At 40.9% G+C, this 14,733-nt stretch overlaps 1 protein-coding gene across 1 annotated transcript; it reads left to right on the top strand.

Annotated features, from left to right (window-relative positions):
- The first annotated feature begins 2,830 nt into the window (after nucleotides 1–2,830).
- PKIA (cAMP-dependent protein kinase inhibitor alpha) lies at nucleotides 2,831–9,853 on the top strand. Its single transcript, XM_077808954.1, has 2 exons — nucleotides 2,831–2,981; nucleotides 9,774–9,853. Exons 1-2 carry the CDS (start codon nucleotides 2,831–2,833, stop codon nucleotides 9,851–9,853), a joined length of 231 nt encoding a protein of 76 aa, XP_077665080.1.
- The last annotated feature ends 4,880 nt before the right edge of the window (nucleotides 9,854–14,733 follow it).

The following is a 14,733-nucleotide window of genomic DNA, read 5'->3' as shown; positions in this document are numbered from 1 at the left end:
TTGATTAATCCTAGCATATTGCGAAACAATTCTTCAACCAATCATACCCACCACCTTAGTTGATTTATACCTTGAAAAATTAGTTACATAACAGAAACAATCAAAGAACCAGGCAGAAGCCATAGAGATAAACAATAGAAAAGTAGGGACCATAAAGGCAAAAGAATGAAGTAGTAGAGATTTCACACCCACAACTGTTAAGTGATTCCTTGCCAGACAGAATGCTATCAAACAAAGTTTTCTTTAAACATTTTAAGATTTGTTTCTTTATCTGGTGATTGGTGGGTGCTATTAGGGCAGGATCTCCTTCTTAGCAGCCCAGTATTACATTATTTTACTGTAATTTAGAAGGAATGTGAGGATGTGACTTCCTGCTTCTTGGCTCCTGGCTGCTGCTCTCCTAATATGGCTGCAGAAGAAGGCCTCAGACCTTACAGTGCAGAAAAGGAAAAAACCATGTATGATGTGACAGTTGAGTTCAGCCCTATGCAAGACACAGAAGGTAGTCCCTAACATATAATCGAAATAGACAACATAAACACATTGTGATATCCAGAGGATGGGTCTATCTTTAGGTCATTGTTTACCCCCCGAAAAAAGTCTTGGTAATGGATGAAAGTGGTTTTTGCTGTGTACATTTTCAGTAAATAACCCTTCACTCATTCCTGTGGAATTGTTGACATACTTTCACCAACTTAACAAGGTTTAAATTGGCATCAGGGACCCAATTCTTCCTTTGGTGGCTTCACTGGAATAGCACTCATGTAAATGAGGGCAGAATTTGGCCCCATGAGTGTTACCTTTGGTCAAAGCATGCTCTACTCCTGAGAGCATTCTGTGCCAAAAAATTAAAAATTCTGCTAATTTCATTTGTCAAATAAATGTAGAGGTTCCAGCATGGCATTGGGGAGCACAGGCCACTGGCTGCACAGAGGTGGGAGATCACAGTGCAGCTTCCGTCCCCCCGCCCCAGGACAAGGACTCAGCTGTGAGACTGCGCCCAACCCTGGTACAGCACAAGGACCGACCCTGCCCCAGAAACACCCCATGGCCCTACCCCTCAATGCCAGGTTCACCAGGTGTGGGCAGGCAGGCTCAGCAGGACAGGATCCAAGTGTGGAGGGGCTTAGCGTGGGGGGATCCAGGTATGGGTGGAGAAGGTTCTGTGGGGGGCAGTCTGGATGCTGGTGGCTCAGTGGGGGATCCGGGGCCAGGGGGGAAATCTGGATGCGTAGGGGCTTGTTGGATTGTTCTGGATGCAATGGTAATGGGACTCTGCGGGGGAGTCCAGGTGAAGATGGTTGGGGCTCGGTGGAGTGGGATCTGGGTGCGGGTAGCTCAGTGTGGTGGTCCAGGTGCAGGGAGAGTGGGGCTTGGGGAGGGAGGTGATTCTGGGTGTGTGGAGGGGATGAGGCTCAGTGGGAAGGTTTGGGTATGAGGGGGTCTGGATGCATGGGGGAGCAGCTCCCTGTACAGTGATCCCTCCCCCTGCAGCTGAGGAGCAAGGGATGCAGGAAGCATAGGGGGAGGTGGGGAAGTTTGCAGCACTTCCTACAGCCAGGGGAGAAATCTAGGGGTGGGTCTGACATGGTCCTGAAAGCCATGCAGGGGAAGAGGAAGTCCCGTCTTCCCCAGCCCAGCTGGGACTAGCAGCCCAGTGCAGGGTAGGAGCCACCAATCTGGTCTTCCCCAGTCGCGCCCCTTGCCCCAGAGTGATTTACCTCTCTGCTGGCTGCCCTGGGCACCTGAAACATACTGCTTGGGGAGGGTCGCATGATGGTTCTTGTGGCTTCCCTTTGCATCCCTGTCAGAAAGTCATTTTTCTGCAGGGAAGCAATCAAATCTGTGGAGGACATAAATTCTGCACATGTACAGTGGTGCAGAATTCCCTCAGGAGTAATGCTACCCTCTTCTTTGTGGATCTTGGTGCTCCCTTTTCTATCAAGTACTGGTGTAGCAGACATGACTTTTCTGAAATTTCATTAATGAAACCTACCTGTCTAGATCTCTGCAGGAAACTTTAGGTGAGCATGCTAATGGAGTTTGGGCACATAAAAGAAATATGATTGTCAAAAGGAAGCCTACAAATGTAATGGTTTTTCAAGAACATTTGTAATAAAATTCTCCTGTAAAGGGAGAGGAGAGGTATTGAACCACCAGGAGATGGTGCAGATCAGATCCTCAGTAGGTGTAAATCAACATAGCTCCACCGACTTCAGTGGCTTTATTGCAATGCATTCACTTTGGAGCTGATACTACAGCGAAGCAAATTTACTTATGAAGCCCTAGTGGTATATACAGTACCAACATTATCAAACCACAATCTCTCCACTGCCGAGAAGAACGTTAAACATGCAGAAACAAAGCAGAACTTCACTAATTCAAACTCTGTTAATCTGTGTACTTCGTATTTCATGCAGAAAAGAACTCTTTCCAACTCCCACTTTCCAGCAAACACTATATAGCAGAGTTCTTATGTTACTAAATTTATCATTAAAAAAAATGCACTTATGACTGTATTATGAAATATTCTTTCACATATTTAAACTACAGTTGTAAAAATAGTTTAATAAAGAACATTTGTTGGACAACATCCTTGCACTTTTTATTTTTATTCATTTTATTCTCTTAATTTGCCAACTTCAGTAGTTTGAGGGGTCTCTGTGTTACTTCTGTAAATCCAGCACATTTTAAAGGTTTCATTTTTCATGATCGGAGGCATCTAGCTGTCCTCTTCTGCCTCCCTGTCCTTTTTGCCTTTCCCATGTTTTAAATATGGACCTTTTTCCTGTTCCCTATTTAGGTACTGCTATGTGGATATTTGTTAGCAATGACTGATGTGGAATCTACATATGCAGATTTTATTGCTTCAGGAAGAACAGGTAGAAGAAATGCACTACATGATATCCTGGTGTCCTCTACAAGTGGGAACTCTAGTGAACTATCCCTAAAGTTATCAGAACTTGATATAAACAAAAGAGGTAAGCACTTGTATTCTTTTATTTCAGCTGTTTACAAAAAAGAAAACGGAAGAAATGAGTACTTTAGTAAATCTGGTTGGTGCACACACACACTGCTCCCCATGGGTGAATGGATAAACTCCAGCCCTTCATCTGATGTTGCAGAATCAGTGGGTTTTGCTACTCATACAGAAGCTCAGATTTAAAAATGGCTTCTCTTCCCAAACTCGACACACAACAGAAATGAGTAGTGATTTTCTACAGTGCGTTGGAGCTGGTGACCTATATAAGGGCTTTGCTTACAGAAGATCAAATAGTCTTTCCATTGTGAAAAAATAAGAAGGTTAAAAGTCAGTTCAGAAGGTAACTGTAAATGCCTTTATGGTTGGTTTTTAATGTGGGGTTTTGTGTTTTTGTTTTTGCGGGGAGGCTTCGTCTCCAGTGTTTGGTTATACACCCACTCTTGCCTCATTGGAGGCTATGGGGTAGGCTAGTGGAAACAGCCTAGGAGCCAGACATGCCTGAGTTGTTCAGTTGTGTATGTTTGTCTTTGTGTTTTTTAGTCTTGGCTCTGCCATTAGTACAGTGTGCAGGCTTGCACCAACTCATTTACGCTTTCTCTCTGCTTTTCCAACTGTATAATGGGAATAAGACATTCCTATCTAAAAGATTATTGTGAGCAGTAATTACTATTTGTACAGCAGTTAAAAGACAGTGATACTCATGTGATTATTCTTGTTTTGTTTTATTTGAAGCTTCTTTTTCTATTGACACACACACACACCCACACCCACCCCCTGTAGTAAATACTGACATTTCTTTCCTTTGCTTCTAATAGCCCTGACATAAACCTAACTTGCTCCATCTGCAGCAGATTGTTTGGCCCTAATTGGAGGAGAAGACAATGGGTCTCAGAAAGGACAGGCCAGTGGCAAGCAGTAGCTTGAAGGGCCCCACATGCTGTTTCAGTGGGAACAGAGAGAGATTTGACAGTTTCTCTCTCCACTGAACAGATCGGCATAGAGACTGTGGAGTTTGTTTGTTTGTCTTCCTGGACTTGTGTAAAAAGCCATCTTGTATCCTTAGTAGATCCACCTCCAATGCAATCGCCATATACAGCCTTCTGGGGCTGTATACTCAAAATTCCTACAGCTAAGATTCAACTTCTCCCCTTAAACTGTCTTCCTACCATAAATTTACATTTTACAAAACTGCAATTACACAGTCAAACTTCAGTGTTTTGACTACGTTCAGTATCTCTTAATGATGAAGGAGCAATTACTAGCTAGAGTGACTTTTGTGATCATTCAAAGGAATTTGATTTAATTCGTGTTAGCATATTTATCACGTAGATACAGTAGGCTTTGCTGTGATGAGAAGGAGACTTAAGATCCTGAATCTTCATAAACCCTGGGAATGGCTAAATAATGATTAGCCTAAATTTGATACATGTTTCAAGATTATATTTAATTTGTCTGAGACCTCTCTTGCAGCTTATGTAAATGCTAATAATTTCAGACAAGTTTTCAGAGCAGCCCATAAAATCTTATAAGGTTAACAAGGTACATGGAAATGCCATCCTACCTCCTCTTAACAATATATCCAACTATGTAGTTTAACCTTCCGGATTGGGAATGGTCTGGATTTTTTTGGAGCGTTGTTCTCCTCCCCCCACCCCACCCCAACTGATTTTACAAAGTGAATGTAGTTCTTTTAAAGGTGCCAAATCAAAAGTCTCAAACTGAGGTCTTCTGCAGTGTCCCTAGCACTATTACACCAATGGCAGAAAAGGATGCCCCACCAAACCTGTGTCAGGGTAAGAGAGTAGATCACTCTCCAGGCCTGTCCTGTACCTGGTGCTGCTTGCCAGTTTTGGCAGCTTTCTGATGTAGACACCTGTTTGTGAGGAACAGACTGACGTTGCCAATGTATGTGCTGCCAAAAAGGTGTCAGACTATTTGTGCTGAACGGTGCTCTTATTAGTTAAATTACACCAATCTAGTGACAAACTCAACTAAGTTGGTAGGTCCAAAATTTGACTCTCATCTTCTACTTCATATTTGTTTGCAAAAGTGCACATAATTATGTATAAGGCTATTCCTTCAAAACAAGTACTCCAGTACTCTCTAGTCAAAATAAATCAGCTGTAATGAGCAACTTCCTAGTGGGCATATTTAATGAACAGCGTATTTAAAATAAATACATACTGTCATTTTTTGCAGCAATGTGACTTTTATTCCTGTGGGAGAATTGCTTTTCAGATTGGATAAGTATGGAAACCACAACAGGAAACTTGAGATATCTGTGCCCTCTGTAATGGCTGACAACAGAGAGCAGGGTTTTATACTTGTGTGCTCTTAGAGAAGTTGTTAGCTCAGCGAGCTAAGCTTTCACCTTGTCAAAATAGATGATGAAACCCAATTTGAAGCATTTGTTTAATTCAGAATTCGGTACAGACTAGCCCAGCGCCTGATTTAGCAAAAGTGACCCATATACCAAGGTTAAAAAGTAGAGTGAGGGATGTTGGTTTATGAGATTAGATGGATACAAATTGCTCAAGGGGAAAAAAGTTACAGGTACAGTATATGCAGTTTTGTCAGAGAGAGTAGGGAATAGAATTGGCAGGTGAGAAGTTGAGAGGGATGCCTCCTTGTGAAAACTGAGAGGGTCCAGGCATCTCAGAGTAAAGCAAGACTGTTGATTTAGGCAGAGCAATACAGAATTGGAATGATAGCTTAAGTTTGTATCAGTAAAAATGAGTAGAGGAGAAGATAAATTTTGATAGGATTAAGTCAGTGATATAACCTCTGGGAGAGTTGATGGACCATAAAAGACCAAGAATATCTGGAAGGGAAAATAAATTAGAGATTGATCAGAGAGGTCATTGGCAGTAATATTTAAAGTATTTCTAGTGTTGCCAACTCTCACAATTTTATGGCAAGTCTTGTGATATTTCATTTCTTAAAACCCACCTGCTGGAATCAAAACATTGCATGAGAATCTCTGCAAATGTGTTTTGTTTTGTTTTGTTTTTTTTCAAATAAGATTCTAGCCCTTATGGTTTCAGGAAAAAAGCTTGAAAACGTGGCCCAAGAGCACCGTGGAACCTCTGGTTGTTTCTGTTTGCTTTCTGGTTTTTAACATTTATTTTTAAGCCAATCATGATTTTTGGATGTAATACCATATTTCACTCAATGAGTCTCAGAGCAAATGTCAGTGGCGGCAAATGCAAGACAACTGGTGTTATAGATTGGTCAGTGATGGAATGACTTGAGAAGAATCCTTAAAGGAAAGTTCACTCCTGGAGCCTTAACATTGCACTGTGCTCCGGAATCATATGCAGGAAGCTATTCCTCACCACAATTCTCCCTGCAGGTCAAGAGAAATATTAAAGCTCCAGAACTGTTCACTGTGTGTGGAGTGGGATGAGCCAGAGAGGGCACTGAAAATCAGATTTTACAGTCACTTTTGTCAATATATATACTAGAGTGTTCAAAAAGATAAATGGGAGGCTTTCAGGCAAGGAAAAGGTTCAGAGCTTTCAGCTGGGAAAAGGAGACTTACTTTATCTTCAAGTAGGAGGTGTCCATATGCAAATAGAATCCCTATTAATTGTTTGGTCATTGATAATGGTGGTTTAGGGAAGAGGGGACTGCAGGATCTGAGGAATTGGTGCAATGCAGATACTGGCAGGTGTTCGGAGAAAAAGGATGGCAACAAAAAGTATTTTTTTAAAAAGTATTATCTATAAGTCAGCCCGTAATTAATAGAATAAGCATCAGTGTTAGTGAATGCATCCAAATAGCAACCTCCCATGCTTACCTTTGGTCAGGTTGGTAATTATCATTATTGTAAATTTTCTTATCAACAGGAAGTTATGAAAAGTTCACCCTCAATAGCTGATGCTCTACATGAACTTGGTATTTTATTTATTTGTGCTGTGCCACTGCATATTCGTAGAGAAGTGAATGGTTTCATGTGTGGGTGTGTGCATGAAGATACAGTTGCAGATATTCAGTGTCACTTGAATTAATAAAAGATTATGCATAGATGGTTAAACCACAATATTTTTTTTACCTTACTATGTTCAAATAGTGGAACGGCCTACAAAATAGTCACAGGGTGTACTGTAATGTAATGCCCTGCTGGCTGTGTGTGGCACTGCAGGCACTCCCTTCCTCAGTTTCCTCCCCGCTAGAGTTTGTGGCTCAGCCCTCGGGCTGGCTCACTCTGAGTTCAATCCCCTTTTGAAGTAATAAGTCCAAACAAAAGTCCCAAAGAAACAAAAGGATTCTTCTGGCCTTCAGGGCTTCTCCAATGCCCTGCCTCTGGGCCCTGTTCCCAGTCCCTTCTGCGTTTTTGTGTGTCTCTCTCTCTCTCATAGATCCCCAACTTCCAGGCTCCTTCTCTGGAAGTCCCCTCAGTCTCCTGCAGACCCTCACTTTGGGCCTTCCATAGAAGTCTGTCTACTATCTGTTGTTCCTCTTTACTCCGGTATAGAGCCCTGCAGTACCCAGCCTCCTGCAGACCCTGGCTCTCTGCCTCCCACAGAAGGCTTCCTGCCCACTGTGTTTAACTCCCTAAACAGAGCTTTGTCAGTCTTCTAATAAGGCCCAGGTGTCCATAAACTACCACCTGACCCTCCTTAGCCCCCAGGCTGGAAAGCACCTAATTAATTATGGCACAGATGTTACTGGCCCATTTCCCCTTAAAGGGGCCATCACCCTGTGATAAATGAAGGGTGGCGGGGGTCACTCCCTTTTATGGACAGCCAGCCAGCCAGTTAGCTATAAAGTCCCTCTTGGTGGCTGTTCTCTTCTCGCTTTACCTCTAAAGGGTTAAAAACTCTCCCTGGCTAGATAAAAGAAAAGGAGTGGGCACCTGACCAAAAGAGCCAATGGAAAGGCTAGAACTTTTTAAAATTGGGGGGAAAAAGCTTTCCCTTTGTGTGCTGTTGTTGTCCTCCAGGAAAGAGGGGAACAGGGAGCAGTTATGCTATAAGCAGCTTTAAGCCAGGTATGATCATAGATCATACCTAGAACACTTATTTGGAACCCCCAAATGTGTAAGTAGATCAGGAATGTTTAGAAAGATGCAATTACGTTTATTTCTGTTTATTTCTTAGGGCTAGTGGACTCTTCTGTGCTAAACCCAAATGCTTTTGTTTTGCTGTAACCTTTAAGCTGGACCTCAAGAAAGTTATTGTTGATGTTTAATTTTTGTAAGTGGGTTTTTTAAATCTAGCAAAAGCCTAAGTTCCAGATGTGTGTTCTTTCTTTTTGTTTTTAATAAAATTTACCTTTTTAAAAACAGGATTGGATTTTTGGTGTTCCAAGAGGTTTGTGCATGTTTTTTTTTAATTAGCTGGTGGCAACAGCTGATTTCTTTGTTTTCCTTTCTCTGCTCTTCTCTGGGGGGGAGGGGGGGTGAAAGGGCTTGAGGGTATCCCACAGGAAGGAATTCCCAAGTGCGCCTTTCTGGGTTTCAAAGGGGTTTTGCATTTGAGTGGTGAGAATGTTTACCAAGCCAAAGTCAGAGAAAAGCTGTAACCTTGGGAGTTTAATACAAGCCTGGAATGGCATGTATTAATTTTTTAAATCCTTGTAAAATCCCACCTTTGCACTCGAAGTGCCAGAGTGAGGAATCAACCTTGCCACACCCTGTGACAATGTTTAGATGTTTGAGGCCATAAGGCCTTATGATCCTCTAATCTGACCTAAGCATGACTCGGGCTATAGAATTTCACCCAGTAATTCATGCATCGAGCCCTATAATTTATGCTGTAATTCAATCTTTAGAGTACAAGTGACAAATAATCCACCACTTTGCTTGGTAAATTGTTTCAGTGGTTAACTACCTTCTTATTCCAAACTGAATTTGTCTAGCTTCAGCTTCCAACCATTGGATCTTGTTATCTAGCGGCTAAAAGAGCCCTTTCCTATCAGATGTGTTTTGCTCTTGTAGGTACTTATAGGCCATTATGAAGTCACCTCTTAACCTTCTTTTAGATTAACTAAATTGACTGAACTCCTTAAGTCTATCACTGTAAGACATATTTTCCAGTCTGCAAATCATTCGTGTGGCTTGTAATGAGACAGCAGAAGTAGTGGCATATGTGGAGTGTGGTCCGTGGAGAAAGTACTACACATAGTGAATTAATTTAAAAAATAATTTTACCTCTATTGTTTAATATGGTACTTTTCTACCATAATTGTATAGCCCACCAGAGAGCTGTATTTAGGCACAGTACAAACAATGATTTTCTTATATAGTCAAATTAACATGGTAAAGAAACCTGGAAAACTGTTAATATCTTTGTTTTAGTAATCTTAATGTTACTTGCAATGATAGACGATAACTGTTCAGCCAGAAACAGGTTTGTCAACATGTCTTTAAATATGCAGTCTTGATATTTCATCAATATAGGGTATCGTTAAAGCGTATTTGAATTAAATGCACCATTATTTTGTCAGCATCGTAGTTCTCCTTGTGGCTTTATTTCTCAGATATCTTCTGACACTTCTTAAATTTTGAGAGACCATGGGGGTGAGGCAATATCCTTTTATTGGACCAACTTCTGAAAGCTTGTCTCTTTTACCAATAGAAGTTGGAGCAATAAAAGATATTACCACACCTGTCTTATCTCTCCAATATCATGGGACCAACACAGCTACAATAACACTGCAAAATTCTTAAATTTGGCAAAGGATAAAATTTTATTCCAGGAGCAAAATACAGATCTAGAATGGATCAGTCTGAAAACCGGTTAGTTTTTTTCCCCAGTCATTCCCCTCCTTTGTTTGTTCCTTGCAGAAGGCGAAGGAGATGCACAAAGAAACCCAACTGAACAAGCAGGGGAGGCCCAGGGGGAAGCAGCGAAACAAGAAAGCTGACATCCAACTTTGACCGACAGGAGCAGCTGCTGGATGTTTGCAGACTGCAGGAGTTTACTGGAACAAATTTGTTTCCATGAGCAAGCTGGTGGAAAAGAAAATGGATGCATTTCACTGCTGGAACCTGCTCAACATAATGCTAAAAATGGGGACGCAGGCTGTGACAGCAGACAGAATTTGTTCTACCTCTGTCATTAGCAATGGTTGAAACGTTATTAATCGTGGGACATTGTCATCGGATGGATCTTTTCATAACAACCACTTGATGGGAATGCTTGTAGAAAGTAGAACAAAATAGATAATTCTTGTAGCAAATGGTCTTTGAACCATCAGAGGATTTAATTGTGTTCTGTGGCAAAGGTTTGAGTGATCCTCAGAGTTTAAAATTCTCTGGCCAAAGTGATCACCTAGTAAAAGAACTGTGTAGAAAGCACTGGTTTTAGAACTCTGCATCTGTGATTTACAGCTCTGTTATTTACAATGTTTTGTATTGTACTACTTAGACGCTCCACCCTGCCCTGTCTCAAATGCTTATGAAGAATATTTCTGTTACTGTGAATTTTTCTATCACTTGTTTGAAAGGGCTGTTTTTTTGCATAATGTGGTGGTGTGCACATGACAAATTAAAATGTCAACTGCTAAATTGATTATGCCTAAAACTATTGACTCATCAGCACTCCAGTTTATTACTAGATGAGCCTTCAGAGTGATTCACTAATGTGAATATTCCCTCAGTTCGGTATGTCTTGTATCTGTGGTACAGTTCAGCCACTTGACTGTAGTTCGTTGCAGATCCGGGATTCGAACTGAATCTTTACATTTTGTTTGTTCCCCTATATTTTTCTCTTGGATTTATAAATCTTTCTCTGGGCTTTTTTAAAAAAGAAGAAAGTCCAAACATTTTATTATTGTTGTTTTAGAGTAAATGTATAACCTGTATGGTTTGAAAAACATTGATTTGAAAATAATGAAGCCCATGGTGCTGGTGAAGCTGTGGTTCCTGCTGTTAAACCTAGCTGTTGTCTACATGAGAGAAATTGACCAGCTGACTGTTCCAGAACAACTGTTCCGGAATAACTATTCCAATATAATTGAAGCTATTCTGGAATAACTCCCCTCTGTGGACTTTCATTCCAGAATAGAAAGTCATTTTATTCCAAAATAACTCCTCTGCTTTTGTGAGAAGATTATTTATTTTGGAAGAAAGTCACTCTGACTCCAGAATAATACGTCCACCTGGGTAAATTACTTTGGAATAACTATTCTAGAATAAGATATTCTGCAGTAGCTATGATGGTCAATTTCCCCTGGGCAAAAAAGGCCAGAGATTTACACTAGTGCTTAGTCTTGGGGCAATCCCATGTCTCCCTGACCTAGGTAAGTGAGAAGAATGACTACTACTGTGGCACCTGCATTTGCACCAATCACAGGGTAAAAAGAGAAGCTTTTTTTTTTTAAATAGGTGGTGATGTCACATTTTTTCCTTTGGTTTCAAATGTTATGCACTTTTTAATGTTTGTAAATTCTTACTGATTACTAGTGTGATTGCTTTCTGGTATATTACTCATCAGTTAATGAAACATTATTTACTGTTACGGCCATGGCTGTTGTTTCTACAATATGTATCATGATACTTGTCACATGGAATTTTTTGTGAGATGTGTAAACTCTCTGATCGGTATTATGAGCTCATTTATTAGTGTTAATAAATAACAAACCAGCAGTTTGCCTGTGGTTCATTAGCACAGTCTGGCCCCTTTTACCTCCTGTTGTCTGGAAGTTGGATATCTGGCTGTCAAACTCGTAGCATTTCTGGTGCCTGCAGGAGTAGCCTGTTTCCTTTCAAGCTAACTGCTGATAAACTCATACTAATTGTGCCTTGATTGGTTTCCCTTGGCGTTCCTTTGAAGAAAACTAAATTGTCGTTCAAAGGTTTCCCCTCACTTCTGCATCAAGACTTGAAATTCGGAGGGGGGAGCATGATTTTCCACTGTGGCATGAAACAGTTAACGTCATCCCAGCACTAACAGTGCAAAGAAGTAAGACTCTCTAGTACCCAACAAAACATCATTTTGCTATTCCCTTCTTCCAAATTTACAGCTGTGTTGGATATTTGCTAGGAAAATGACATCAAGGAGTACCAGCAGGAATAAATAAATATAATGCATTAGCCCAAGTGTTTGTCCTTGCTTATTTTCTCCATTTTTTCCCCCCATCTCAGTATGTTTTCCTTCTTCAGTCTCCTATTTCATGGACTAGAATTCCATTTTCTCCTTCCATCTCTAATTCGTATTTGTTCTTTCCCCTTTATTTATTCCCGTCTTGCTGTGCTTCCTATGCTCATCTTTCTTAAGGGAAAAATGGTACCTTTCTTGTTTTTCTAAGAACCCAGTTCTGCTGCTTCTACACTGAGATGGCACTGTACTATGTTTTATCGCAAGAACTCTACATATAAGTTGCTTCTCTCTCTAGCATCAGAGTGCCTCAGTTCAAGTTACCACTTAACTTGAGGAAGGGTGGCAGAATTGGGCCCTAAATATGCAATTCCATCACTTCTTGACTGTCTCTAAATCCCCACTGCCCTATCCTCTGTCCTTTACCTTTCCCCATGCCTTATTGTCTCATCTCTTGTGGGAAAAGTCCTAGTGAGTTTGGGAATTTTAATCCAATATGATTCTATAGAAATTACTCTAAAAACCTAAAGGATGTAACCAACATGGACTTAATAGGGTGACTTAAAAATTCTGTAGAATGGCTACAACTGTTAAGGTGGGCTGTTCCGGGGGCTCTTTTTTTATAGTGTTCCCTTCCCTTATCCCCTCACATTTCTGTCCTTCACACTCTTCCCCATATTGTCTTTGTTGGTCCTATTAACAAATGGAATACTACATTTAGTGGTGGCTGAAGCTGTAGCAGGACATGATGTAGCTACCAAAACCTTTAAAAGCATGGAAATCAGAAATTAAGGGAAACACTTGTGCATTCCTTTCCACCTTCGTCTTGCCTATGCTATTGATAACACACTCTATAAGGCTTTCACTTCCATCTGCAACAGATACCAGAAAAACAGTAAGAACCCTTACTACATCAAACTTGCACTCTAATGTCAAATCTTAGCAATGATCCTTGAATGCTTTTAAATCAACAGATCAGCACATCTGACTTGCACACATTCCATGCATCTGAATAGTCATGCCATAAGTATGCTAGGGGCACTGTTGCAGGCAATGGGAAGGTGGAAAAGAATGAATAAGTCTTTCCTCTAACTTATTTCTATGCTTTTAAGTTTCTGTGTAGGTGGAGTATGTTCTGCCACAAAGGACGCATCCCACGGTGTTTTAGATTTCTTGCAAAAGAAGAACAAACGAAAGTGAGACAATCCACCAGGAATAAAATGCCCAAAATGGGTGATTTTAAAACTCTTCAATATTCTCATGGTATCAATTCCTTTTTCATCAAACCAGCATGAAAATACTGCTCAAAGTTTCTATTCTATATTTTGGTGTTTGCCATTTCAGTGAGACTGTGACAAAATAAAGACTTAAAGCTCCGGTTAAAAGTGAACTCTGTAACACCGCAGTAACTATGGTGCAGCCACTGTTTCACCTTGACATTGGTCCCATGTGTTCTGCCTCCCTTACCTGGGTATGCTGCATTAAGGTTTCTGGCCCTTTTTTTGCTCCCTTGTTCTGTTCTATTATGTTCTCCTTCCTGTCTTTTGGTTTTGTTTTTTCCATGATTCCCCCATCTCCCTCTGAAATAGGAATCTGTGATGCATTGGTAGAGATGGGGGCTGGATGACTTGACTGGTTTCTTTTTAAACTGATTCTCCACCTTCTTTGTAGTGGGAGGAGAATGCTGTACTAGCTCCTTCTTGTGGCCTGTACACCAGGAGACATGCTTTGACGTATCCCCACAGGGTGTGGATATGAAGGAGCTGGGACTCAGGGGAGCATGAGGTCAAGTAATAGATGCTGTGGTCACCAAATAGCACACACCAGCAGCTGGTAGGAGGGCAGCTCCTCTTAATGATATCCTTATTAGGGCCTTATGCAGAAAATGATATTCTCCAGAGGCATAGTGGATAGTCAGTGTGAGAGACTGACAAAACCGTGTAGTATCCTGAACAAAACTTAAGGAATTAAGATAAACTTTAGTGAGATAAGTTAGCCCTTATTGAATAAGGCAGTGGTTCTCAACCAGGGGTATGTTTGTCCCTGGGGGTGTGCAAAGGTCTTCCAAGGGGTACATCAACTTATCTAGATATTTACCTAGTTTTACAACAGGCTACATATAAAGCACTAGTGAAGTCAGTATAAACAAACATTTTATACAATTACTTTATACTGCTCTATGTACTATACACTGAAATGTAAGTCCAATATTTATGTTCCAATCTATTTATTTTGGAATTATATGGTTAAAAATGAGAAAGTAAGTAATTTTTCAGTAATAGTGTGACACTTGTATTTTTATATCTGATTTTGTAGTTTTATGTGAGGTGAAACTTGAGGGTACACAAGACAGATGAGACTCCTGAAAGGGGTACAGTAGTCTGGAAAGGTTGAGAGCCACTGGTATAAGGATTAACACCTTCAGGGTACATCATATTCAAAATCCAATTGTGTATGTGGTGTATGTGTTTTCACCTTCTCTAGTAGGGAGGGGGATGCTAATGAACTTCCTCCATTAGCAGGCTTTAAAGCCACCCTTTGGGGAGATACATATTTATTTGTTCAAACTGGATTCTCCGGAGACCAACAGCCAAAGAAAAGACTTTTAGATACAAGCCTAGGTTGTAAACTGACTCGGGGCCGCCTTCTTGATCCAGCAAATAGACAGGACCCTGGGACCACAGAGGCCTGCAATTTTTTGAAGAG

Source organism: Eretmochelys imbricata, chromosome 2 (genome assembly GCF_965152235.1).
Source record: "Eretmochelys imbricata isolate rEreImb1 chromosome 2, rEreImb1.hap1, whole genome shotgun sequence".
Classification (NCBI taxonomy): Eukaryota; Metazoa; Chordata; order Testudines; family Cheloniidae; genus Eretmochelys; species Eretmochelys imbricata.
This window is presented reverse-complemented; position numbering and strand designations above follow the sequence as displayed.

What these genes read in the sequence shown, in the direction of transcription:
- PKIA (XM_077808954.1), top strand. Translation starts at nt 2,831, where the DNA reads ATGACTGATGTGGAATCTACATATGCAGATTTTATTGCTTCAGGAAGA. An exon ending in ACTTGATATAAACAAAAGAG is followed by an intron (nt 2,982 to 9,773) that starts GTAAGCACTTGT and finishes TGTTCCTTGCAG; the next exon opens with AAGGCGAAGGAGATGCACAA.